At 38.8% G+C, this 23,460-nt stretch overlaps 1 protein-coding gene and 1 long non-coding RNA gene across 12 annotated transcripts in view; one reads left to right on the forward strand and one right to left on the reverse strand.

Moving 5' to 3' along the window:
* The window catches only part of LOC126959594 (uncharacterized), a 92,280-nt gene extending 80,555 nt beyond the window's left edge, over positions 1-11,725 (forward strand). Inside the window, exons 2-3 of one of the 2 annotated variants that reach the window (XR_007727572.1) lie at positions 6,487-6,555; positions 10,846-11,725. This is a non-coding gene — a long non-coding RNA (uncharacterized LOC126959594). Of the gene's footprint in view, positions 1-6,486; positions 6,556-7,332; positions 10,401-10,845 lie in introns of those variants that run through there. The other variant, XR_007727573.1, reaches the window with a different exon arrangement.
* Positions 1-23,460, reverse strand: part of LOC126959504 (neurexin-3-beta) — a 578,654-nt gene that overhangs the window by 181,625 nt on the left and 373,569 nt on the right. For all 10 annotated transcript variants that reach the window (XM_050798732.1, XM_050798725.1, XM_050798731.1 and 7 more), the window contains exon 3: positions 11,720-11,891. In XM_050798732.1, the coding sequence (XP_050654689.1) occupies positions 11,720-11,891 (172 nt within the window). The remainder of the gene's footprint in view (positions 1-11,719; positions 11,892-23,460) is intronic.

Here is a 23,460-nt window from a genome sequence, read left to right on the forward strand (position 1 = left end):
ATCCATTTAGAGATTCTCTTGCTCTCTTTATTCCAAACAGATAAGACAATTCCAAAAATAAAGCTGATGGATTAGTAAAAACTGTAGGCTTCCAAATACTTTTGAAGCTGTAGGCTTCCAACTATCCGTGATTTCAACTGGGGTCCCCCAACTACACCTAATGGGCAAATGTGGCTCATTACAGCTTGTTTTTGTAAAGCAAGTTTCATTGGAATACAGCTGTGCCTATTCATTTATGTATTGTCTATAGTAGGTTTTGCATTATAACAGCATAGTGGAATAACTGCAACAAAGATCATGCAAATCATATCATATTTATATTAATAAAATATTGAAGTTTATTAAATATCTAAATATATTTATAACATAGGTTTCCAAAGCCTATGCTACTTGCTATTTGGCCTTTGGGGGAGAAGGTTTGGTGATCCCTAATCTAAATAAAGGTATCAGGGTTTCCCTGTCTACATCCAAATGTTGGTTCTGCCACCTACTAGTTGTGCAACACTGGAGTGTGTTACTTAACCACTCAGACTTAGTTTCCTCATCTCTAAAATGGTAGTAATAATAATAGAACCCTTTTCCAGGATGCTATGATGATTCAAAAACAAATAGTGTACCCCAGTCTTACCTGTTATCAATTAATATTGTTACCCTAAAATATTTTATGCAAGGATAGGTTGTAATACCCTCATCCCTTCCTCTGGGATATACAGTTTTCAGTTACTTGGTGGCATTTGGAATGAAGATTACACCACTGAACTCTGAGAAAAACACATTTCTCTAATGTGATTAAAATGAAAACAAATCTAGTTTAATTAAACATTGAGGCTGGCAATTGTGCATCAGGCAGAAGCACATTTCTAGTAAACGTTTAATAATGGGATTACAGAATGTTCTGCATGCACTGGGATGTAGGAAATAATAGTACATTTGCCTGTGAATTTATATCTGTCAACCAAGTGAATTTGAGCTCTGTAGATGATGCAAACTGGAGTGCTCCTGGAAGACATTGGAAAAGTGGCATGGGTAACATGGCGATTAGGGTGTGAGGTCAAACAAATCTGTGTGGAATCTCAGAGTTGATCCTTGGTGGACAGTGACCACAGCAAATGTGCTCCACCTGAACCTTGGTTTACTCATCCATAAACGAGAGAGATTGATACTTCTGCCTTGGGGCCACTGGGGAGATGACACTAAGCAAAATAAGGTATGATGAATGTCATTATTTTACTGACTGTGTTGAAGGTATCACAGGTGTACACACATGTGTAAACTCATCAAATTGGGTATATTAAGTATGTGCAGCATTTTTTGCCTATCAATCGTCCCTCAATAAAACTGTAAAAAAAAATTTTAAGTAAAAGAAATAATATCATGACCATTAATTTCCTCAGTGTGAAAGGCATATGTTGTCATGTCATCTTTCACACTAGATTGGGGAGCATAGCTTATTGGCATTGTTCCAGATAATTCAAGGTCACATCCCAAATTATATTCCACACTAGCCCCTGTCTGGTCTTCAGGCTCCATCAGGCATTTATGTGTGCCTGCTACTGAACTTGGATCTCACCTCAATAGTAGCACCTTCTTTCACTTTGTGGAATTGTAGGTTCAAGATAGTGCAGTGTATGGGAGCTTTGGGTTTGCCCTCCAAGACATATAGGCTTCAGTTCCAGGTATTCATGTGCTAGCTTGACCCTGGGAGAAGCTCCAGATTCTCATTTGTGAAATGATGATAACAGTAATATCTACCCCTTAGGGCTACTGCGAAGACTTAATGCAAGAACCCAGTACCCTACCTGGCAATTAATAACTGCTCAATAAAATTTAGGTATTAAAATGTCTTCCTTGGGTACTTGTATTTCTCTTCAACTACACTTGAGGATCCTTGAGGTCAGGAGCTGTGTTTAATTTTTCACCATATACCCATAACCTAGAATGAATTCACATATAAAGTAGATGTGGAACAAATATTTGTTGAATAGTGAATGAAGGTGAATGAATAAATGCATAAAGAAGTGGCTCCACTCAGAGCTGCCCCGGTGATGAGGATAGGGGAATACTTCTACTATGTTAAAGGCAATGGCAGTTAGTAAAAAGGCTTTCACACTGTTTCTGCCATTTGAAAGTACAATATAATTTTTTTGCTAGCCCATGGTCAATTCACTTCTATTGTTTGATATACACTTCAGCATTTAACTTCTGTTGAATTGACATTTGCTACTTATAAACTTAGTCCCTAAGTCTTCTTATGCAGTACTATATATCTACATTTGGCACTTAGTAAACTATGCCATCAAGATCAACACAGAGCATCAGGGGCTTACTGAAAGGCTGTAAAAGTACCATGTGGAAAAGAAATGCATCTTATGGAGAAAACTGCAAATTTCACTGGGAATCCAATCAAATTCATGTTAACTCCATGAACTGAAGACTAAAAGTGCCTCTTTGTCCTTGACTCATTCCCTCCTTCCTCTTCTGACCTCCTTTCCTCTCTCTTCAGCCTGCTGGGATATTGACAGGGATTTTAGAGGAGTGGAAGGTCTTTATCTCTTTGAGATGAGCTGCAATATGATTACAATCGATTGAGTGATTTATAGTATAGAGAACCTTTCATTACCTTCTCTGCTTTATAGAAGTATAAATGACATACTGTATGTGAATATATATTATTATTATTGGATATTTATGTACCACCTTTCTCAAAGAAGCTCAGTGTTCTCTTTAGACTTTAAATAACTAGAGAGGCTCTGCAACCTTGTGAAAAATTTAAATTGAAGAGACTGGAACTTGGAAACATTTCCTATAAATAAAACTAAACTATGCTCTTACACGGGTGGTAGGACACTTGGTGTTCAGCCAGCTCTGGGGCAGAGGAAAAACATTACAGGGTAATTGTATTTTATGGCTGGGATAATAATTCTAAGTTTTCATAATTAAAGACAACTTCTGCAGGCCAGAATTTGTATTAACTACTTAAACTAGAGCTTCCATGTGATAATAGGGAAAACAAGACTTGTAATTCACTAACCAGCTTTGAAATTATGCAATGTTTGATGATTGTTTTAATTCAGAAGAATATATGTTGTCACCGATGCCTCACATAGAGGGAGATGTTATTAATGTTTTTATTTATGTCATACTATTTCAAATAAGTATAATTTTAAAATCCTATAAAGTGTGATGACACTGTATTTCTAATCTTGAAAGTATTATTTCAAGGATATTATTCAATAAAAATAGATTCATTATGGATGGAAATCAAGAAATTCATCTTATATTCCTAGTTAAATCGTACCTAGAAGTGACCCTCAAATTTGTAATTATGCATTTTACTGAGTCCCTAGATTATAATATTTATAATATTTAACATATGGCAAAATATGATGTGCTTTCTAATTTTTAAAATTCCAACTTCTTTAAATCCCAAGATAGTCTACTAAAAATGGGGAAAATGTAAACCAGGACCCAGACTCAAATGTGCATCCTATAAAGTCCTACAGAAGGTTTCAGCAAAATTATTCTTTTGCTCAACAGACCTGTAGACCAAAAGCATTGCCCTGCTTACAAGTGAATTATAGATAAATAATACCTTTAGTTTGTTATTATCTGATGTAAATCCTCACAATTACAAAAAGCTCCTTTGTGTATGTTAATTCCTTCATAAATAACCTTGAGCTATGTATTAACTTAATGTTTTGGGGGCAAGTTTCTATGTGCCCTGTGTCCATGTGTTCCCACCACCTCAAATGTTTTATATAAATATTTTATATATTTCTATCTGGTCTCTTTGTCTGCTGGGTGGTTATGTTTGATTTTAGCATTAGTCCAAGCTTCAGTTTGCCTTGAAATGCTTATCAGCTTCTTAGAGACATTTATGGGAGAGAGAAAAAGTATCTAGGTTTGATAGCAGTAATTGTATTTAACTTATAAGATACAAGACTATCTTGTGGCTGAGAATTCACAAAGAAAGGAGGTTTCCTTGATAAAACAAAAATTAAATTAAAAAAAAAATACTAAGCAACTTCTTGCCACTCTCTCACTCCCCAAGCAAGACTATTAAATGGCAAAACAAACCTTCATTTAAAAGTTCTTTCTTTTTTGCATAGATATGGCGTTAGAAGGTAAAACAAGATCACAAAAAGAAAGAGGCTGACAAGGCTTCCAGAGGCCACATCGATGATATAGATAAAGCCAAATGTGTATAGGTGCCCAAGGAAATACTGACTTCTAGACTGGGCAGAAATTAGAGATTTCACTTGAGGGGAGAGTTCTATAATTTAACTTGAGAGAAAAATTCTAAATTGTCAAGATTTGAGTTAAACCCAGAATTTCTAGGATATGCAGCTGTTCCAGGGTGTTTACGAGAATCTAGGGAAGGAGCAGAGTGTGATTAAACGTTAAGACTCTTAAGTCAGATGGTCCTGGGTTGAATACCAGCATTTCCCAAACTAAGCTACACTCCCATAGACTGTTCCTAATCTTAAAAAATGGGAATAAGCCCAACACTGTCCTAACGGGTGGTTTCAAGACTCAGTAGGATACCGCCCATGAAGTGGGGAGTATGTCATAAATATTCGGCAAATGGCAGCCATCACCACCGGGGTGAGTTTGGCTGAGAGATGGTGAACGGCACGATGTGCCACTTTCTACACCTCTGGGACAGGGTGTTTATTCAGTGCACATGTCCCTCACTTTGGAACCATTTCTACTATTGTGGAATTCTCCATGAAGGATAAGAAAGCAAGATGCAAAATCTCTTAGTCCCCTATTCTCACCTTTCATAAGTAAACCTTGGTGTAGAAAGTCTTCTTAAGATAAAAAAAAAAAGGTCCTAAAATGTATACAGGTGGTAGATAATCCAGACAAAACACCTGCAGCTACAATTATTATTCATGCAATGCTTTAAGGTATTCAAAGAACTTTCCACTTTCTAAGACAGAACAATGAACACAATCCCCATTTTATAGGTTATGTAACAGGCTTCTTAGGGTCAAGCTTGTTGACAGATTTGCACCATAGCCATGCTGTCAGGGCATACAAATATAGCTTAAGAAAGGGTAGTTTGTCATGTGTGTTTGGGAAACATACCTCTAGCCAGTACTTTCTTTTTTTTGTGAAGTGTCCTATAGTAATGTCAATCTGAGCATTCACTTGGTTTATAATGGGAGAAAATGCATATATGTGATCATGGAGATCAAAGCATAGAGAAACTTCTCGACAATGGGAACCATCTCAAGGTTGTGGGTGAGCTGGCAAGTGATAGGGCCAGGGGCCTTTGGTTACACCCAGAAAGTCTGACTCCAAAACTGTTATGCTTCATCATCACCCTCTAATGCCTCTCCAAAAGCTGCTTGGATAGCGTAGAGTTGTTATCGCTGTGATTGTATAATATCAAAAGTGATTAGATGAGTTCAGAAGGTACATGAAGGTAAATGCCCATCATTTGCATGATAGACAACACATAAAAGGAAATAAAAGATGATGGTATATTGTAGCCCTGCACTGGCTAATACTAGCCTCCAACCTACAGCCTCATAGTGTTGGAGTGAGGATTGAATGAGAAATGTATGTAAAGCCTTCAGTGCCTAGGACATAATAATTACATAATAAAACAAAAATTTCAGAATCTCCATCATACCAGCCACACAGCTCAATAGCAACCTATGGTTAGTGGCTACCATATTGAATAGTACCGCTAGTCAGTCTGAAAGAAGAAAAAAAGGCATATTTTTAGCTTCTACATATCAGTGAATGTCAAACTTAGCTACATAGAGAATCACCTTAGGAGATTTTGTTAGAAAAACAAAAAACAAACAAAAAAACAATGCCTGGACCAATGTTTCTCAATTTACAATGTACCCATAGCACTTGGGGATCTTGTTAAAATGCAGATTCTGATTTTGCAGGTATGGGGTGGCACCTGAGAGTGTGCATTTTTAACAAGCTCCCGGGGGAAGCTGATGCTGCTGATCCATGGACCACACTCCAGAGCAGTTAAATTAGATGACCTGAGACCAGTGCCCAAGCACTGACAATTTCTTAAGCTTCCCAGGGGATTCTCAATTTCAGCCAGGTTGCAGACCATTACTTTACATAAATATGTATATATAAGTACCTATTGAAAACATTCTTTTAAAACATTTTTGTTAACCAAAGACAAACTGCATAATGTGGAAATTCCTTTGGAAATAGAAACTCACAAACATGTGAATCCTAATTCATTTCTGACAAATTGGAAAGGATGACTATTTAGCAGTGCGAATATTCAGGATACACTAGTTTGAGTGATTAATTGATATATTTTGTGACTGAATGTTGGAGCAACTTATTTATAAGATGGTTTTAAAATGTTCCTCACAGTGTTCAAACACATTCATTAAGTGAGGCTTTCTCTAGTTTCCCTTATATCTCTGTAGTCCTGAAGCCTTGTTCAAATATGGCTTTCCCTCTTGATTGTATTTATACTTCTAATTCCCTCTGCAGGACTCTGCTCTCCCTGTTTTTCCCCGTTGAACTGAAAGCAACGCTAGTCCTGAATGGATGAATGAGCAGGTAGATGGGGCTTGTTTTAATGCATGCTTCAAATCTGGCAAGGCCTCAAATGTTTGCAGGCAAAGACATAAAGAAAAGGAAAGAAAACCTCCTGGCTAGGAATTAATGAAAACCCAAGGCCTGAGAAATTTCAGCATCATGTCAAGTGCATAGACTTGTTTTTAATCCTTTAAAGTCTCAATAATTTAGGATGAGATGTGGACAAAAATATATATATATTTCTTATACCCATGTATACTGTCTAAATTACAAAAACATGATGAGCATTTACAACAAAATATATTGCAAACTTTCTCTAAGTCAGCGGCTCTGAAATGGGGGTGATTTTGGTGCCCAGAGGGTATTTGGCACTTGTGGAAACATGATAGTGGCATCCAGGGGGGATAAAAGTCATGGATGCTGCTAAACATCCTACAATGTGCAAAACAGTACCACTCCCCCTCCCTTACACACCAACAGCAAAGATGTGTCCAGTCCCAAATGTCAATAGGTTGAAAGACCTTACTAACTAGACAACTCCAGGCAGAGATTTCCATTTGAGAATATGTTTTTACAAGAAGAAATACTGTCATTATTAATAAAATCATGGCTCTGAGCAATAGGAAAGTGAGCAGAAAGTTTGAAGTTGTGCAGTCCGAGGATCAGGATAGAAAAGTGTTGGCTCTGCTCCTTAAGCTGTGTGACACTGGGAAATTTATTTAGCCTTTCTGAGCCTTAATAATGTAACCTTAAAATGGGTATGGCAGGAGTAATAATACCAAACCCTGTCCTTCACAGGATGGAGTGAGGCTCAAATGTAATAACATATATGAAGGTATTTTGATCATCAGTAAGTACTATAATGTTTTCTCTTTCAATCCCTATAACTTTTACCTCTTTCATGTTCTAAGTTGGATGGTCAAATAGGATTTAAACATAGGTCATTCGTGTGCATATTAAAGACTGAAGAAGAGGAATTCTGTGAAAAGCACTTCAACTGAGTTGGTATGCAATATCAAGAAAAAAGCTACTTGAGACCCTGCCCTCCTCAGCACCCCCTGGCATGCAAAGATTGAAGCTGCATATCAGTCTGCATTTCCCAGGAAGCCTAGATAGGACCGGAAAAACCTTTACTGGACCATGCTCAGGGGTCTTACAGCAGTGACAGTACCACCGGCCACCCACTCACAGCAGAGAGAAGATATTCAACAATCCCAGTCAGCTCAGCCTTCCAGGGGGCCTAGAGCTGTGGCTAAAATTAATTCCTCATACTCAAGTCACCTTTCACCTCCCCTCCCTTGTTCCTACCACCGCATTGTATAGGGACAACAATCAGAGACTTTATAAGGGACATTTGTCAGTGCCTGGATGATAGCTCCGGGCTGATTCTTCTTTTATTTCACTCTCCTGTTTCTTAGCTTTTCTATTTTCAGGTTCAAAGAAAGAAGTTGCTTTTGAGTTCTATCTCCCAGAATTTAGTGATATAAGATTCGGATTGCTATAGAACTATTTTCATTCTGTATCCTCCCTGATTCACAAAGAGCCAATGCTACTTGCCCTGTGCCCAGCTGGGTTCTAAATATTTCACGGTGGGATGTTTCAGTAGAGCCCCATAAATGCCCATGAGAAGATTGTGGACATGACCCATTCATCCTGGTGCACAGCTGACTCATTCAGACCTGGTAGGCAGGAACAATTCCCCGAGAGCATGGTCTCCAAGTGAGATAACTTACGTAAATCTTCCATAGGAGCTACTCTGTATGTCTTTACTGTTTAAACATTAGTAATAAGTGAGTAGTGAGACTAAACCCTTGATGATTTCTAAACCTACTGTTATCGATTAGAATGACTTTAGAAACAAGACGACACATTTTTGTAGAAACTGTGTCAACACTGCCTCGCCAGATTGATGGCTTGGTTGTTTGATGGCCAGACACCGGGCATTTTGATCTTATGATTTAAAATAAACATTGCCAGATTATTCTCATGATATTTTAAATTATTAATAGTTAAATTGATCCTTTTAATAGCACAGGGAAGCAGACAGGAGAGAAAATAAGGTATCCAAGACTCAAAAAGTGAGCTGCTCCTAGGAAGTCTCGGCAGAGTGGAACATAAAACTCAATCTAGTATATCACACAACTTTTTAATCGAGGCAGCAAGGTAAGGGGATAGCTCCTTTAAATACTCAGTATTCTTTTAACTGCTTCATGGGAGCACATTGCCATTGTTGTAAGGAGGACAGCTTGGGGTCACTGGTGCCAATAAAACTTTTAAATGAGAATTTTGAACTCCACATCTCACAATAACCACTTTTGTGTGATCATTGGAAGTGACCTTTGAGATATGACACTTCTTTAAAGAAAGAAATAAATCTAAGATGACACAAGAAGAAAAAATGCTCATTTCTAGCTATGTATTTTTCAGAACAGCCCCCAATTCTCTGGGGAGCAATAGTGAAAATTGTGCCCAATTGGAGACAGAAAAATCTGGTCCTAGTTCTTCCTTTACTTGCTGTGTGACCTTAGGAAGGGCATAGCACCTCCTTGGGTCTCTGTTTTTATTTGAAATGGAGAATAAAAAGCATCTACTCTATCCAATTTATAGGGTATTTTACCATCAAAATGAAGAAATTTGTATTCAAAAATATGTCCTAATTTAAAATGCTAGCCAAATGTTTGGTAAATCTCACAGCTAACATTTATTGAGGATTGATTTAATTGGCCCAGCATTATACATGTAGCTAACTCACTTAATCTTCACATTTACCAGGTATTATCATTACCCTGGTTATCCAGACTAGGAAACAGGCTCAAGGAGAAGAATGGACATCTTCTTAAAGAACAACAAAACAGAGAAAGTACAAAATGAGAATTTGCAAAGACAGAATCTAATATATTTTGTAAAGCATTACAGAAGTCATCAGAGGAGAAAAATAAAACCTCTTAGAAATTCTTACACTTATTTTATGGTTCAGTGTTACTGTATTTTGAATTACATGTGGGGAGAGGCACCAAATATTTCAATGCTTAGGACATTTCAAGGTCTTAATCCAACTGCCTTAGACTCACAGGTGATGAAACCAAGATCCCAACTCTAGCCAGTTGACTCCAAGGCCCATACTTAGAAATGCTATACTGTACCCTGTCCTGTAATAATAACACATATTGTTACTAAATAACAGTTTCTAACTATAATAATAGTTTTCAGGAGGAAGCAATGCTATTAAAGAAAGGTTTATTCTGTTTTGAAAACATATAGGAAGCAACCCATAATTTGGAACTAAAGACACAAAAAGATAGGCGCACAGCAAGAGTCTCCGGTTTTCTTAACATAGCTGTGGCTTTAAAATGACCATTAAAGAGCCTTCTCATTGGTGGCAGCAAACTTGTAGATTCTATATTGGCTCAAGGCAAGTGGTTAACATCAATTTAGAAATCTTTGAAATTCCTAATAGAAACACAACAAACCCTTCAGCAGCACTAGCAAGGCCAATGATAACACATATGGAGAGAGAGACTGATTTTTTTCTATGAGCCTATGAACAGCTTTTAAGATTTGGGCTGTTTTTATTCCTTTCACCCTCTCCCCCATCCATCAGGGATTAAGGAAGAAGCATTTAAAAATTAAGTCTATTAGTGTGTAGTGAATTTGAATGATAAAAATTCATAGAAGCTGTTAATAACTTTGGCTTTCTTTAAATACTCAAAGATAACCTCATAAGGGCATTTTCATGCCTTAATCTAAGAAATTCTGAGACCCCCAGCAATGGCTGATCTAACAAGTTCTGTGACCCCCCCTCAGCAATGGCTGAGCTGGCTGTTTTATGCAAACTGAGATGGCAAATCAATAGTGGGTGGAGCTTTTTGCCTCAGTACCTTGGGGGTCTTGCATGCTGTTTCCAGATGCTCTTACAATTCTTAAACAGATATAGCAGGACTCTAGCTATTAGGGAACAACCCAACAGCGCAGATACTTCTGATAGGCTTTTAAAGAAGAAAATTAATGCTGAGTTAGGTGTGGAGATACAATCACAGCCTTCAAGCCATTCAAAAGTCTTAGCCTACAAATAGGCAATTTACTTTGTATATTTCTCACAAGCATAACCAGGATTAGCTAATGGCTTTTAGATGTGTGAAAATGTGCTTCAGGCTTCCTTGTTATTGTGCCCACCTCACTGTAAAGGAAGTTCGAGAAACGTGGTGAGAACATTGTAGGGAGTTTGGTGTGTAGGATAGAGAGTTGCACATCACTTCATGCCCACATTAGTGAGAAGTGTTAATATTGTGACTATTCTCTTGCATCCATCAGGTGACTGTGCAATTGTGGAGCAACGGCCCTTTGCTGAAGATTGTCCCTTCCATTCCTGGCGCTTTTACAATCAGCACTCAGGACTTTTCCTGGGAGAAATGAGAGGCAAGAGGGAAAGCTGAGGGATTATCTGAATGATCTCTTTTAAGGAAGGCAACCTCTTCTCCCATTGTCCTTGATCCAGCCATCTGGCTCTGGGAATTTGTTGCTGAATGTTTCTTGACTGTAAAATTTAAACAGATGATTAACCCCTTTTCCTGCCACACCAGCATGCTTGCTATTAAAATGACTACTAGGACCACCCTTTGAATATCAAGGCAGGCTTAGGGTAAGTGAGAAAATAAAAACTAGCAAAGCCCACCAAATGAATACAATTCCACCCTTAAGATTTTCTCTCACTGTTACCATGACTTGATCTGTGTCTTCAAGTTCAGTAAATGTCCTTTTAGAGTCTCTCTCTGGCATCTGCACCTTCAACCGCACCCAACTAAATGGCACCACAAAGTCTGAGTCTCAAATGGAGCATCTTATGATTATCGACACTAGCTCATGATAGAGATGATCCTTCCCTTCACTGCTCCTCATCTACAGGCCCTGCAAAATCTACGGTAACTGTCTTTGGTATGAGCCAGTCAGGCTGTATCAGTCAAAGGTTGACAAAAAGTGTCCAGTGCATAGTTGGTAAAGTCTCCAGAAGCTCCCTATACTGGATCAAGTCCTAAAGAGATAACTTATCTTCTGATACAAAAAAAATCATGAATGTGTACTTCACTCAGTGTTTTAGAATTTGGTGATAGTCATGAGAAAAATCACCATTGAAAAGTGAGAATGGGAGCGTCAAAAAGAGTAGGACCATTGAGCGAGCAACATGTACCTGTAGGATAATGTTCATTCACTGGCCAGTTGTCCACTTGCAGCGTGGCGTTGCCGCCGTTCCTGGTGAAGCGTACCACATGGTATTTGCCGTCATTTACAGGGGTTCTCTCCTCTTTGATGGAGATGTCGACTGTGCCAATATTGAAGACGACTCCAATTTTCCCCTGTTCCTATAATAAAGAAACACAAAAGGCATAGTTATCACCAACCACGAAGTTATCTCCCTTTAAATTTGATCCTCCAACCAGCAATAAACCTGTAGGTGGCCAGAGGGAGCTGTCAGCATGAAGATAATAATAGTATTCTATATTTCTCCATGAGTTTTCATCCTAAGCATAAAAACCAATGGCATAAACCACCCAAATTGCTCTCCCAGGCTGTACTGCACAGGTTACATCATTCAATTCCCCTCAATGCATATCAAGCCTGGAACTACCTAGTAGCTATGTCATGACAATGCAAAGTTTGTTTCTGTGAGATGAATTAGGCCTGTTTACTAAGAGAGGACACTAAGACACCAGACCTTAAATCATTTATCACTTCAGATTTACAATTAAAGTGGAAATATGTATGAACTTGTCAGCATACTTTCATGCAATCAAGGCAAAGGGAAGGGGTACAGAATGGTTAGGAGCCAACGTCAGAGGAGCTGGATATATGTATACACACACACACACACACACACACACACACACACATACATACATACACATGCACATAATGGTTCTGCAGTTCCAAACCACATAGAAAAGGTAACCCCAATAGAGGCCAGTGAAACTGACCTAGAATTTTCGGAATTAGATGGCTGCCATGCTTCCCATAGTAGCCCTACTCCTCAGATTAATCCAAAGAGACATATATTCAAGACCAGAGCTTATGCAACAGAGCAGAAGAGAACCTCTGTGGCCACTAAAGACTTGTCAGGAGGGAAATTGCAATGAACTTGATATGAGTAACACTATGACAATGAAGAAACCATATGGTTTGGATGTGTCCCCACCCAAATCTCATGTTCAGTTGTAATCCCCAGTGTTGGAGATGGGGCCTGGTGGGAGGTGATTAGATCATGGGGACAATTTCTCATGAATGTTTTAGTACCATTCCCTTGGTCCTGTTCTTGTGAGAGTGAGTTCTTACGAGATCTGGTTGTTTAAAGTGTGTGGCATCTTCCCTGTGTCTCTCTTGTTCCTGCTCCTGTCATGTGAGACTCCTCCTCCCCTATTTGCCATGATTGGAAGCTCCCTGAGGCCTCCCCTGAAGCAGATGCTGCTATGCTTCCTATACATCCAATTAAAAACTCTTTTCTTTATAAATTACTCATTCTCAGGTATTTCTTTATAGCAATGTGAGAATGGACTAATACAGATAATAATGATGCAAATGGTGATGGTAGTGGTGATATCACCAACCCCCTGGGAAGTGCACTAAAACACGAAGCATACATAATAATGCTTTTAAAACTCTGACTCTTCTCTAATAATTCATTATGACTAAAAGTTGGAACTAGTATTCATAATGAGACATGAAATAAATGTAACCTTACTGTTCAAATATAATCAGCCTCTTTTAAGCTCTCGGAAAGCCATTATAGCATTGCAGGGTGTTGGAGGCATGTGTAAGGAGAGAAGGGAGACATCTTGCTCAATTTCTTTAGCTTTCCAAATTATTGGCAATATGTTGGGCATTCAAGGATAACAAAATTTAGTAGTTTAGCATGGCTGTGGAGGCCTGGAAAGCAAACACCTCCTTCTTCACATGGCAGCAGGAAGGAGAAGTGGCGAGCAAAAGAGGAAAAGCCCCTCATAAAACCATCAGATATCATGAGAACTCACTCACTATCATGATAACAACATGGAGGTAACTGCCCACATGAGTCAATTACCTCCCACCGGGTCCCTCCCACAACACATTGGAATTATGGGAACTACAATTCCAGATGAGATTTGGGTGGGGACACAGCCAAACCATATCAGTAGTAATTCTGACATTCTATAAGACTGATTCACAGTATTAGTTCATGATCCTTTGTTATCGTCTATTTTTTTATTCAAGAAGAAGAAGGAGAAAGAAGAGAAGGAGAAAAACCAGGAGGAGGAGGAAGAGAAAAAGAAGAATGTGAGAAAAGAAGTCCAGAATCCATATAAATCAAGATGTAGAAAAGAGTTTCGCTGAATCTCAGCTTTAGTCATTTATTTTACTCATTCATTCATGTATTCATTAAATACACAAATACAAAATTTATTAAGCACCTACTACACTTAAGGTCAACAAATTAAGCATTCTGGAGGGAGGGACACTGGTTTCTATATATAGTTTGGTACACTTCACTTATTTTCCCAAATTGCAGACTTTCCTCAAGTTTCCATTTATCTCTTAGTATGTCAATTCATCTTGTATCCAATAAAAGAATGGACAAGTCACCAATGAGTCTTGACCTTAGAAGTGAGGAATATAGAATGATCAACCAAAGCAGGCTGTGAGCATTCAAGGATGCAGAGATACAGGGTGGACCTCAGTATTTCCTTCATGCCCTGATTACATAGCATGCAATATAAAATGATGTCTGCAATTCCCATGTTCTGTTCTCTGGGAAAAGAGTTCCAGGTAGCTCCCAAAATTGTGACTAAACACACTCATGATTTCTTAAATCTGTTTGTTGAAACCACTATCTACATCTCTGCACTAGGAGAAGCACCTAGCTTTAAAATATGATGCATGGATAAATGAACCTGCTTATCGGTTCTTTTTGTACTTTTCATGCCCATAATTAATACTATTACCCATTTTATTCTCTCTTCTTATTTTTCAAGGAATTCGGAAATGCCAATGTGACTTTTCTGCTTTCTCTTGGAGAATTGGTATTCTATTTCTAAGGGCATGTGTGTGTCACTGCCCACTACCCTCATGCCTAAATAAGCAAGGCTGTAATAATGTGAGCCATAACCTGCTGAGCAGAATGGAAGTACTAGAGGAGTTAAGAAACCATGACTGCAGACACCATTACTCCTCTGCCCACCCCACAGATGTGGGCTGTTTATTGCACCACTGTTCTTCAGTGAGAAACCAGTACATAAATCCTGGATGTATGGAAAGGACTGCTGGTAATTCAATTCACCCCTACGTTACTAATTAATCATGGATGGAAAACAGTTTTAGGGGAAGCCTAGAGACCTTTAAACCAGCATTCTGTAGCTTTTCAGTGATAGCAGTGGCAAAGTATGGTTCTGGCTCAGTGAATTGGCTGATCAGCAAGATATATTCTTGGGCAGATTTTCTGCAAGATCCATATTAGATTCAGGAAAAGAAAAGATTTAATCTCGCCAGAATAAATATTTGGTCCTTATCTTAGGTGCCACACATTTGCCATTGTAATCACTGTTTCTGGGAGATCTTCTTAATCCTGTTAGCTCACTGCCAAACTCAGTGGAGACCCTTCCCCAGGTGTTTCATTTGGTTTCCCACAGTGGTAAATGTGGCTGTGCTAGACCTCAGATGTGGTCTATTTACAGTAATAAAATTTCATTACTGCAACCTCCTTGTCATTTGTCATGGGACCACAGTGGCATTATAATCTGTGGCTAACTGCTTTGTTTCAGTTCATTAGAAGTCACAGAAGCCTTATGGCAAATACCCATAGAGTTGCCCAGGCTTGAATCTATCATGCTCAGCTGCCATGCAAATCAACTCTGCTGGCTCATGTGTCTAGAAAAGAGAAGATGTAAGGGAACAAAAGCATTGGCTTTGGTGTCAGACCTGACTGACCTTGGGCAAATTACTTGATTTTTCTGAAGCCATTTCTAGATAATACACTGTAGGGACAGGATACCAGCATTACATACTTCATAGGGCTGTTGTAAGTATGATATAATATGATGGTACTTTATAAGTAATAAAACATTACATAAATATATGAGATAAAACAGAGCAGGAGAAGGAACCACCCAATCATTTGATCAGATGTAACACTCTGATTTTTGGAGAAGTTAATTGGTTCAATAGAATAAATGTTCAAATAACAGCAATGGCTCTTAAAGCTCTATGACCCTGGTCTGGTTATTTTACTTCTGATTTCTCTTTCATGAAGGGATGTGTGGAGGGAAAGAGGGGCCAGTTGTTACCTCTGAAGCTTGCTGTGAGGGTTATAGGAGAGCACAGATATGTGAAGCACCTGGCATGTCGCTGTGGATAATTTTGGATCCACAAAAATGTCAGTCTTCTTTCTCTTCATTAGTGTAATTGAAAGTCGTGTCATGAGCTAAGGCCTAGTTGGCTTGGTGGGCACTGTCATCAAGACATATTATGAAAATAGATGTAAATTTTAGCAAACAGAACATATATTCAAAAAATGTATGCAGGGTTGAGTTGCTATCTCTCTACATTCTTTGTAACCAAATATTATAAGCCTCTCTAAGAAATGCAAAGGGTAGCTGCAAAAACAGCATGACTATAAATTTTAATAACTCCACAGTCATCACCACTAAAGTTGCTACCAAGACAATTGCTTCAATCTATATTCTTCCTTGATATTAAAAACAAAGACAAGTGGTAAATCAGAGGACATTACCAAAGAATCCTCAAGTGCATTCAGGAAAAAAGCTGAACAGTACGGAAACCAGCTGTCTTTAAATAGCCAGTAGGTCACTCTTTATCAATAACAACAGTTTATGAGCCTACCTGGCTCCCCAAATTAGTCCAGCTTCAGCTTCCCTATCCTCAATCAGTCACACTGCAGTTATTTTTGCTGAGGTGACCCAAGAGATGCTACCGACACCAGGATCAGACTCCAGGAGCAGAAATGCTCAGGGGCAAGAAGAATTCTCAGGAATAAAGATGTCCCTGAAGGCTATTTTCACTCATTCCAGACTACCTTGGGGAAGACGGAATGCACCATCCGCTATTTTAGAAAACTGCAGCTGACAGAAACAGAACTGGGATTCTCAAATGTATGTCAGGGATATGGGCAATGGAAGCAGGTCTCAGTGTCTTAACTGCTAGGCTTCCTACCGAATTTGTTAGTTCAGTGCTAGGCAAGAACACAAGGAAGACAGTAGTATGTAAATATGTAATGCCTCCTGTGGGCCAGGCACGGCAAGGTCTTCCATATCCATTTCAAAGTCTGGTTCCTAGTAAAGAAAGTAATGAGTAGCACTGTTTACCACATTTTCCCAGTTCTCCTCCATTATAGGGTTGTAGTAAGAGAGGCCTTTTGGGTCTCCTTGTGATGGGCTGGGCCCAGAGAACCGTGTTAACTAATAAATTGAGTATCATTCCTGAGCCATGCATTTAATTGCTGGTGTGAGACCCACCAAAGTTCTATTTGTTGTCAACCATTGCACCCAGCAAACTCCTGGTCATGGCTTCTTTGTCATTCTGGGTCATTGAGTGAGGATGACAATATATTAGCCAGCTTGTTATGGACATGGGAGATGGCTGAGAAACAAAGCTTGGTTGCTTTCTAGCACCAAGCGTCTGATGCTTTTGTCACTGCAACATAAACCAGACTAAATGGACAGAATAGGTGCTCAGGAAATACTTTTATAATAGAATTATGTTCAAATTCTTACGATTAACAGAGAATTCATACAATAAGAGACTTATTGAAAAAATAGAATCCAGGTCTGACTCTAAAATCCATGCATTTTCCACAGTCACAGCTTTCACATATTACAATTGAGTTAGTTATTTCTATAACAGAAATGTATGTGTTACATATGATATATTTTATGTATGCCTAACTTACCTGTCTACTTAGCCTAATTGTGAGTATTTTAAATGTAAGTATCCTAACATGAGCTCAGTAAATGTTTGTTAAATTAATGGATATGTGAATCAATGAATAATGAATTAGAATGTGTGGTTGTGATTTTAAAAAATAAGAATCTTTTTTGTACCATGAGAGACCAAATATAATTTCAGTATTATAGGATAAAATAAATAATTGCTACTATATTCATATTTTGTACAATAAATCTTAGGTAAAACATCTCACTATGCTTTATAAATGTTTCTGTAAAATACAAAAAGATGAGGTACAACTTACTTGATTCATCAGACAATTTTGACTTTGCCTAACAAAGGCTTTTATTGAAGTTCTTTAGAATAAAACATTGAATTCAGTAGAACATAATTTGAGCTCTTTTTGTGGCTATTAACTGTCTTTCAGTGAAGATCATTAGTCTCTACTCTTTCAATATTATGGTCTTCTTGTTCTACACTCTGGACAATTGTTGGTTTATAAGCACAGAGTAAGCACTTCATTATTAAGGTATTTCAAGAGAGGTAAGAGACCAGGTCTCTCCACTGAAAAATCTAAAACAGAGAAGATGCCTTTCAGGAATCACTCGAACTGACAAGACCACAGCTGTAGAGCTTGAAGATATTTCGAACTCCATGATCACCTCATGACAATGACCTGGTCCCCTCCCCTTGAGAAGCTGAAGTGTGGCTGTGGCAGGAAAAGCAGGGGAGAGGAAAATGTCTACTTTGTGTTCTAGAAGAATGTGACATTTCGAATCAAAAGGATTGGGACCGATTGAGGCTCCACATTATTTTTTCTGTGTGATCTTAAGCAGGTCCCTCAACTATCCATGGCTCAAGCTTTGTCTAGAAAAATGACATGAAGACAATAGCAACAATAATACTTGTGTTAAATAATACTTATTAAGAGACATAAAATCTTGGCAAATTCTGAAGGTATCTACAAACAATTACATAAAATATGTTAATGATTGGTTTGGAGATGGTGATAATAGTGATGCTAGATGAGAAACAGTACTAATATGGATGACAGGTGAGTCAGAGGCATTTGCATACTCCCTATAGGATACTGCTCTATTTACAATGACTGTGTCCCAGTCAAGGTCATAGACTCTGGGATCTGTATACATTGTCCCTAGAAAATTCATATTAAATGCCTTGAAAACTATTTCTCCTTTTCTAAATCTTTATGGGCCTCAGTGACCTTTGCACCCAACCAGGAAAGTTACACCCACCTCTCCCCTGGCTGCAGTTGTGCTTCACCTGGTGTTTTACTGATGTCTGGTTGCACAAGGTCAATCAATTAAAGCGGATTAGATCCACAGTCTGAAATGCTAACAGAGGGCCAAGAGAGATAAGACTGATAAATAGCTCAAGACAGCTCCATTTCTGACTCCAAAAAAAAAAAAAAAAAAAAAAAAAAAAAAAAAAAACAGAGAGAGAGTAGGGATGACAACTTAGGACATCAGGAACCATGACCTGAAAAGGGGAGAGGCAAGGAAGGACAAGACAGCTGATGCAAGTAAATAAGATGCAAGTCAAAGCTATCACAGCTCTAAGTCACCAGTCACAATTGGCATCCTGAGTCATCACGTCCTTCAAATCCACTCAGAACATCCACTTCTCATTCACAGACCCCAATGTCATGCTGGCTTATTTGGTAGTTAAGTTTGACTGCAAGGCAAAACTCAAGTTCATTTCCATAGGTGCCCCAGCCCTGTGCCAAGACCTGGAGCAGTCTCCTGGCAGGACTCAGGTGACAGCTGGCAGGGCAGTGCTGACTAAAATCCAGTACAGACTGAATGTCTCCCATAAACGTCGAGTTTCCCCACTAAATCTCAACTACAGCTGAGAGGAACCACCCAGTGTCTTCATAAAGAAACCTTAAGCCCTGTGCTCACACCAACATTACAGTCCTTGAAATTAGGAAACACATTTTAACTCATCTGGAATTCTTCCAGAACATCTTATGCCTTACCTATGTGCTTACAAAGTGAGGTTCTAAGACCACCACCAGCAGCATCACCAGGGGACTCATTAGATATGTAAATTGTTGGGTCTAGTGCAAGACCCTCTGAATCAGAAACTCTAGTGTGAGGCCCAGTAACATGCATTTTCACAAGAACTTAAGGTGATTCGGATGCTGAAGTTTGGGAACCACTTTCTTACATTAACGTCTTGGTTTACTAAGGCAGTGATTTCAATAGGGATGCCTATCTCCAGCGACATTTGGCAATGTCTGGAGACATTTTTGGCTGTCACAACTGAAGTGGGGTGCTACTAGAATCTAGTGGGTCAAAGCCACACATCCTGCTAAATATACAATGATACACGACAAAGAAATACCTGGCTCTAATATCAATAGTGTCACTATAGAGAAACTCTGCTCAGGGAGTGCAAAACTTCAGTCACTCAACAAATACCCATACAGCATGTATTGTATGGAAAAAAAAAAAAGTTCTACACACATTTACATGCACAGTCTAATATATTCTCCACACAATACTTTTCTGTATGGTACATATGCACGCAAGCAACAGGCACACATGCACATCAGTGCACAGCCACGTGCACGCATGTGTGAATTTTTAAATATTTGATGTAAAATTGTGTTCTAGCAAACAGAACACAAGGTGAGCATATAAGTATGTATCGATAATCTCTCTGACTGTCCTCTATGTGTCGGTCAAATGCCCACTTGGCAGGTATAAACTTTGAAATGCATGCTCACAGAGCCAGAGAGTGGCAGGTCTAATATACAAGTCCTATGTCATTTTCTCCATCTGGTCTTGGTAACCCTCTTCCCTACTGACTGATTGCTGCTAGCCCCTAAGGAAGTCTTTTCGTTCATCTCTGGCAAAATAACATTAGTTGATAGTCCCAACTCTAAATTTGTTACTTTACTATAGACTAGGTCATTTTAGTCAGTTTCCAAGAATATGCATGATTAGCTCTGAACAGGATGCAAAGGAGAAATTTCTTCTCTTAGAAGTAGATATTCTAGGCCAAAAATGAGCAGCTGTTCCTCTATAAATGAGAGATCAGCAAACAGTGAGTAACCTTTCAAGACCTATTCTGTGGTTATGAGGAAACTTTTAGTGATTCTTTAAAGTGCTTTACTATTTACCTAACTTCCAAATGACAGGCTATATTAGCATTATGGCTTCAAGGTAAATGGACCTACATGAATAATGAACACCAACCAAGAACTCTGTTTTCATAAGTAAGGCATTTTCAGTTAATCCCTCAGATAAATTCCCAGTCTAAATTCTATACCATTCTCTACCTGAAAAATAATTAATATACACATTTCAGAATGGAGAGATTCAGTACTTAGGGTCATCAGATAATATGGTTTAGATTGTGGCAGTTTCTTATGATATGTTTGAGGTATGAATATGCCAAAGTTGGAGGAGATAGACTGGCCTGGAGCAGAGATCAGCAAACTGTGTGTCAAATATAATTGTTCCCTGTTTTTATAAATAAAGTTTTATGGGGATACAGTTGGACTCATTCATTGATGTATTATCTTTGACTGCTTCCATACTACAACAGCAGACATGAGTAGTTGCAACGGAGATCATGTGGCCTACAAGCCTAAAATATTTACTTTCTGGCCCTTTACAGAAAAAGTTGCTGACCTTTGTTGTGGAACCTTACACAATTTAAGGTCACCCATGATTTTCTTTTTTCAGATTTTAATCAATAGTTGATGTACAAGTGGTCAGAATAACTCAAATAGGAGTGGGAGGAGCAAATGAGCAGCCTGTATCATACCTGCTCATTCACCTATTGCAAGAAAGTTCTATAGGTGGCCTTGGACCAACCTGGTTTGCGTTCTTTTCTCACTTGTAGTTCTCAAAAATACTTGTAGAATATGCCAGAAATGTAACATTCTCAGATAAGGAGGACTGGCTGGAAGAGCCAAGTCTCTTCCAGTTTCTACCAGAACAGGATATCCTTCAACACTTCAGCTTATTGAGTCATATTGCCCCTGGGGTATAAAACCCAGAGTGGAGGCCGGGCGCGGTGGCTCAAGCCTGTAATCCCAGCACTTTGGGAGGCCGAGACGGGCAGATCACGAGGTCAGGAGATCGAGACCATCCTGGCTAACACGGTGAAACCCCGTCTCTACTAAAAAAAATACAAAAAACTAGCCGGGCGAGGTGGTGGGCGCCTGTAGTCCCAGCTACTCGGGAGGCTGAGGCAGGAGAATGGCGTAAACCTGGGAGGCGGAGCTTGCAGTGAGCTGAGATCAGGCCACTGCACTCCAGCCTGGGCGACAGAGCGAGACTCCGTCTCAAAACAAACAAACAAACAAAAAAACAAAAACAAAAACAAACCCAGAGTGGAGTACTTTCCAAGGTTCCTGAGGTGCAGTACATGCACAGGTGGATTCCATTCACCATAGAAAGCTTTCCTGAGCCTTGGAGAATGAGCTCAAAATGAATCCCCAGCTTCTGCTGTCCTTTGCTGCCTATATGTAAGTAATAAACCCACTTTATGTGACTTGTGTGTGGAAGTGTTCTCTCTCACTGGGCTCAGGCACATTGGTGACCAGTGTACAATGAACCTGATTCACAATTACTATTTGGCAAATAGAAAAACGTATCTTAGATATTTTCTAATAAGTTATATAAAATAAGATATATAAAAACTCATTCAATTAGGCATAAAGTAATCTATCTTAGGTCCCACTGAGGGTGGTTTATATACTAAAATCAACTCAAAATAACACTGTTTGAAGGAGGTCAGCTGCAGATGCAGAGAAATAAATTAGAGGCTTCTGGTAAAAGATGGTAGTAGCTAGAATAGTCTGGTAATGGAGGAGATGGAGCAAAGTTATAAGTCATTAAAATTATAATGATATCACATTTCTTTCGGAAAATGTATCTAGTTCTATGGGAGTGAATCAAATACATTTTAAAGGCTTGAGACTCTAAAAGATAGCACACATCACTCTGATGTTAGGATTTGAGTTTATTATATTAGATGGAATGAGAAAAGAGAATAGCATTGCAGCCCAATGAATATATCAGTCTCCAGAGCGCCAGTGCATCTGCGAAAGACTTGAGTCACTTGAGTGATAAATGGTGATTAACTGAGCTCTCTCGGTTTACCTGCAAGGGGAATCTACTGTGTCATCATCTTGGGATGAACACACTGAAATAGGGGCTCATTTTTCCTTTCCTAGTTATCGTAAACAAAATGGCCAATAGACTGTAATATATCAGCAGTGCCTGTCTGCACGTAGGGACTCTGGTGTGTGTGCATCCTGGAGATAGTGTTGCAGTTAGGTATTTCATCCAGGTGATATTTTATGGTTCTCTTCTTTGTCAACTATCACCACTACAACATTCTCTCTTGGATAAGATCAGTAATTCCAATTCAAAAGGTGGGTTCTTACCCCCAGCCACCATAATAAAAGCAACAGAAATTTTTTAAAAAGTGAAATTTAAAAAGCTCCAGTACTTCGAAAAAAGACTGGCCTTATGACCTCCATGATAGCATCAAAGCCTCTGTAGGGGAGAATAATCCGGACACCCAAGCAGGAACATGAAAAAGAAAGTGCTTTCCCTCAGCCCTGATGAAATTAGTAAAGGTGACCCCAAGCAGACACTGGAAAACATGTCACAGGGAGCTGACTCATACCTTTTCAAAAGAGTCCACCATACCAGCATTGACAATTATTTCAAAGCTATGTGCTCTTTCGATAGAATAATTAGAGAACACATCTCCTAATTTTAATTTACTTGAAGTCAGTATCCCTACCAAATTATAAAGTAAGTTTCAGCCAAATGGAGAAATAGAAATGTCCCTGGAACAGCATGAAGTCATTATTCCCCTAAGATATAGTAGGCACTGTAAGCCCTCTGGAAGTCGGTCAGAGCTTCAGATACACAAATTATCCATGGAGTTTATAGTGAACTCATAGACAATATGAAGAAGCATTTATTTTATGACATTTAAAGGGCACAAACA

This window comes from Macaca thibetana, chromosome 7 (assembly GCF_024542745.1).
Source record: "Macaca thibetana thibetana isolate TM-01 chromosome 7, ASM2454274v1, whole genome shotgun sequence".
NCBI lineage: Eukaryota > Metazoa > Chordata > Mammalia > Primates > Cercopithecidae > Macaca > Macaca thibetana.